General features: G+C 29.2%; 1 protein-coding gene across 1 annotated transcript; it reads right to left on the bottom strand.

The window, feature by feature from the left end:
- Positions 1-560: 560 nt before the first annotated feature.
- LOC123678741 (endocuticle structural glycoprotein SgAbd-4-like) lies at positions 561-5,200 on the bottom strand. The gene is made up of 3 exons (XM_045615902.1): positions 4,943-5,200; positions 2,162-2,283; positions 561-1,282 (listed from the first exon to the last, which is right to left on the bottom strand). The coding sequence occupies exons 1-3, from the start codon at positions 4,955-4,957 to the stop codon at positions 1,012-1,014; spliced, it is 408 nt and encodes a 135-aa protein (XP_045471858.1). The 5' UTR covers positions 4,958-5,200; the 3' UTR covers positions 561-1,011.
- Between the last annotated feature and the right edge of the window lie 291 nt (positions 5,201-5,491).

Genomic DNA, 5,491 nt, shown 5'->3' with positions numbered 1-5,491 from the left:
TACATAAACGATATGAAGATATATGGACAATTTAACTTAAACAATTCAGACGAACATTATGAGCGGGCAAATTTGCATTTCCAGAATTCTTCTTCTCTGCTATAATAAGCTTTTTGTATCAGAAAGCTTTTGAGTATCTTCTTGAGTTCCTCTTTCTTCATTATTTTCAATCGTTCTGGTATGCAGTTGTAAATCAATAGAGCATCGTGGTTGACACTGAGTCAACTAATTACAAGCTGTCTCAAAAATTTGATCTGTTATGGTGAAAATAACAAATGATCTAGAGTCGTATTAGGGTCTTTTTTATCGATGCTTTTACTTCGAAGCACTAGCTGAATTAGAAATATTATCAAATATGTACAGTGGTGTGACTAGAGTTGACTCATGGGAGGAGTTTACCCCTTTCAATTTTTAATTTTTTTTTTCAAATTATTATTTAAATTTTTTTATTTATTCTAACCAATGGGGGGTTGTGTCCCCAAAAACCCTCCCTTCGTTACTCCTATGAATAGTTAGATAGGTACTTTATCAGTAAAAAACTAAAAGCCAGTGGTTGTTTCGATAGAAAAATATATTAATACTTACATGAGTTTCATCACTTTATTGAGAAACGAATAATGAAAATTGACATTTATTTTCATAACATATGAAAAATAATATAAATGATGAAAAAATGTGATTATAATGATTTGGTTAATTTTTTAATCTGATTACTTATTATCTGTCATAACATAAAAATTTTTGAAGTTGATCCTAACCGAACAGCAATTTATATTATTAAACTCTTTAAAATATTATTCCTGAATCCGTTTTTACTTTTATGGCTATTTTGGAAAGATCAACCAGTAACTGAAACATATATTATCATTATTATGAATACAATTGATGAATAATGGGTTCTTCGATTCATGGTTATTCGTCTCTCATCACAAAACAAATCACAATATTCAATCATTTATAGCGCATTGATAAATACAATTATTTTCTTTTTTCCCGCATGAAGTTCTCCTTTTATTCATTTTTTGGTTCTTCTGTTGATGGCTGTGAAGCTATGAAATCTAATGCTTTTTGGATAGCAATTGGTATTGGTGGGGGTGTAGGAATATGATCACCTTGTGGCTGGAAACCATTTTCGTCAGCAATGAAGGTTAATTTTATGACTTGACCATCTGGTGCAGTATATTCAACATTTCCTTGAGCTACTTGAATCTCTTCATCCTCTTTGCCAGCATTTTTGAGAAAACCTTGTTCGTCAGCTTTTATTCCATTGCCAGTTTCGAAACTGAAAAAACATATATTAAATTTCAAACGCTATGTGATTAAACTATAATTTGTGTTCATTAGAAATTTAAACATATTTATTAAGCTCCAATATCACATAAAGTTGTCCATTGTTAATGTAAACTAATGGAAATTTTAACGAAATTTTGCGAGTTAATTTTTGTGTCATACTTAATTCTTTCATTTATTTATTAATTTATCTATGTAATTGTTGATTTATTATATTATATATTTATTTATTTATTTTACTTTGTCCGGCACATGGTTTTCGTTTAAAAAATATAAATCATTTTACTTCCGGAACAATATAATATAATATAATATCATACAGACATTTGGACAAGCATGCAAAGACACAACTTTATACGATTCAATTTCCTATAGACAATGCGATAAAAGTTAAAAAATCTTCAGAATTATCAACAAAATTATTGATCTGAGTCTAGAAAGCATTGTGATCACATTTGAGAGGAAAATTTTTTGAGGTCTCCGATTTCAGAATTGGCACTTGCAAAAAAATTTAATTTCAGATTATTCTGAAAACTTTGGTTTCGTATCTGTCTGTGTGTCCGTACAGTAACTGACTTGACTTCTACAATACTCATTCGATTTTGATGACCTTTATTCGGTTTGAACTGTCGATAAAATTCAGCTTTTCCAGAATAAGGGCGTAAGAATTATAAGTGTTGAAATACTAAAATGACTAAGTGAAGAGTGCTGATTTTTTAGGAGGGAAGAACGAAGATGCATAGTGCTACAGCAATTGACAGAGTTTTTATATTCGGAACAAAAATATTTAATTTGATGATTTCAAATCCTTAATTAATCAATAGGAAAGCTGCACGGATACTAAACTTATTCATTTTGAAGAAAGATTCACCTGTATTTATAAGATCCATCGAAGTTCACTTCCTGTTCCTGTTTGACGATCGGTATTGGTTCAGTTGAAGGAGATCCTTGAGGAGCTGCTACTACATAAGCAGCTAATGTTAACAGGCAGAACTGAATAATAAAAACAAAACGTTAAGACATATTCATCTGTTTTTATTTGGGATATTTAGGTACAAGTTAATTCACCAATTATTTCATTAGATATTTACTGATGATCAGATCGAAATTAGTTTGCAGTTAAGGAATCTTATGTTTCATACCAAAATTATTGGAAAAATACTTCCTATTTTTAGTATGTTCATTGTAAGATGAGAAAGGATGTAGGTACATACTACAAATATTAAGCGCACTTAAATAAACATCCTTTTTTGAAAAGGGTTTTATATCGAAAGAAATAAAAAATATATTCATTCAAAAAACAAAAAAAAACAAAGGTATGTCCCAAAAGGCATCTCTGGCATATAGGACTTGAGTTTGAAATAATAGGACATTTTGAGTAACTTATAGTGGCACATATATACCAGCAAGATCTTGTATTAGGATTACATTAGAAAATTTCCTGGGAAATTCCGATGTTACAACATCTGGAAATATATTTCTTACTTAGGAGAAATTTTAGTTCTTCTTGAACTATTATCAACAATTATAAAGACGAAATATTGAAAGTTGAAGTTGATAAAAATTCGTTTTTAGGAGTTTCTATCATTTAAATACCATTTGCATCTATTTCAAAAAGATATAAAGCAGAAAATTATCTATATCGAAATATTTTCCATGCTTTCATGTGTTCATGAAATAAAAATCAAAGAAAACTCTTTCGTCATGACGAAACGATAGACATTTCTATTTCTTCACCTATTCATGGAAACCTGTGAAAAAAGTATCTAATTCCTGCGTGGATTAGTTACGAATGAAGTAAGTACCAAAATTATTATCTCGCAAATTATCGATGTATCTCAGGATGTCAGCTATTATGATTTGATATTAATATGTAATAACTCGATAATGACCTTGGTATCTACAGAAAATATGACAAGAAATTACAAAATTATAGCATGTGAAATCAAATTTCAATGTCATTCGATCAACTAATAAAATAATATTTTCGAGAAAACACTTTAAGATTTTTTTATGGAAATTAACTGTAAAAGTTTGAAGGAAGTAGAATTATTGAATGGGTTTCTTTAACAATACATATAATATAGTAAATTATGAACACTATCAACATTTGTTATTCAATTCTAGTCCTTTTTTTGGTTTTTCAGAAAATTTTTCGAGAATTTTACAACTTTCTTTCAGTTTGCATTCAGTTTGACACGTTTTTCATAGCAACAATAGAGCGTCTCATAAAAAAATAATAAACAACCTTCATTAGGATAAAATTGAATTTTCAAATTTGTGGATATACAGTAATAAACTAGAGTAGAGAGTTATGATGTTTAATATTATGACCTAAAAATTTGTATGTACCGGGTTTTTCATCATAATTTGACCCCCACTTTAACTTTATTACTAAAAGAGGTACAAAAAAATGTTTTCTACAAAAGTTTCACGAAATCGACTAAGGTTTTTTAAAATGATTTCACAAAACGAAAAATATACAGAGTGGGCAACATTTTGATGGCAACTTCATTTTTTTAAATGGAACAACCTGTATATTTTTCTATATTTGACTAGCTCTCTTTCCCCTGATTTCGAATATATAACATATGTTTGGTCTATCTCTCTTATTCTGAGTACCACAGAGTTTCAAATTTCAAGAAGAATTTTATAGAAAAATATACAGGGTGTTCCATTTGAAAAAATGAAGTTGCCATCAATATGTTTTCCACTCTGTATATTTTTCGTTTTGTGAAATCATTTTAGAAAACCCTAGTCGATTTCGTGAAACTTTGTAGGTTAAAGTTAAAGGGGGGGGGGTCAAATTATGGTGAAAAACCCGGTACCAAGAGTATTAAGAGATGTTGATATCCTGGGGTGATTTACAAACCCTCGAATCTGCAAGTCGTTACCCTCAGATCATTAACACAATATATTAATGCCCTTGTAACTTGTTACATGAAAGCTATTTTAAAACGACATCGTTTTTGAAAATAAGTAATAAGGGTAAAACTATATCTTTGAAATAACTATAATTCAATATCGAAATTCGAATTTTATCTCAATTTCATTCCAGGAAAATAAAAAAATTAATTTATTCATTTATTGGTTAATATTAATTATTTTACTTCAATTTGAAAGCCATAAGTTTTTTTAGAGAAAAAATTACTATTGAGTGATATAATTCAATGATTGTATCATATTGAAAATATACCCTCAGAGGTTCTTCGTTTAAAAATCTGTGAAGATGCCTACCGCAGTTGTAGGTGAAATGAAAAACTAACTATGGATCTAGACTGAAATCTTGGTATTTCTAACTTTGTTAATAAATCCGGCTCAAAAAGCGTTCTGTATTTTATTAATTATACATATTTTGTGTTTTATTGACCAATTCCTAGCATTTTTTTTGACATAGTAGTTTTTGTAGTGTTTTGATTGAAGAAATGAATTATGATAAAAGATTTCTTTTTATGTTATCCTCAACAAAAATATTTTTCAACCAGAGGCCAGAAGTGAGTGCGGAATTTCTATCTAAGTATTTATCAATTGATAAATATCAAATTATTATTTTTTCAATAAACTTTATTTTCGTGATACTTATTTGAAAAAGTAAGTTCCGCATATCGATTCTCCTGCTTTTCTTTAAAAACAATCATTGGGGAATACTTACATATTTAAATGCCATTTTTGTTAAATACTTTCACTGTGATACCTATATGTTAGAAGTGAATGAAAACTACCTAAAAATGATGGGTGAGAATTTGTTTATATAACAATATCAATGAACCCCTTCCTACGACAAAGTTGATTCATCGGATGTCTCCAACAATGATTCTGGATATTTCACTATACCATGATAATCTCTCATCTCAATTAAGGTCAAATATCAAATTTCTTTGTCATTGGCGCTTACTTAACACTCTTGTGAAAAAAATCAGATACTTGCGAAGGGAAATCTGATATACATATATGAATCAAAATAATTATGAACCAAAACCTCATAGTCCAATTGTCATTATTTCGATAAAAAAAAAACAATAACAATTAACATTTTTTTTTATTTTTCCGTAGAAAAAAATGAGGAAAGTACTGACTTGAAGTCAGGAGCTTCTAATCGCTCGTTAATTCGTGCGCAAATTGCACCCTTGGATACAACATATCTGTATATAGGTATATATGTGGTCTTCGAGGGTTGAATTGCTGTATGAATGACGAGCGC

The sequence above is a fragment of the Harmonia axyridis genome, chromosome 4 (assembly GCF_914767665.1).
Source record: "Harmonia axyridis chromosome 4, icHarAxyr1.1, whole genome shotgun sequence".
Taxonomy (NCBI): domain Eukaryota; kingdom Metazoa; phylum Arthropoda; class Insecta; order Coleoptera; family Coccinellidae; genus Harmonia; species Harmonia axyridis.
The sequence above is the reverse complement of the archived record's forward strand: the minus strand, read 5'-3'. Positions and strand labels throughout refer to the sequence as shown.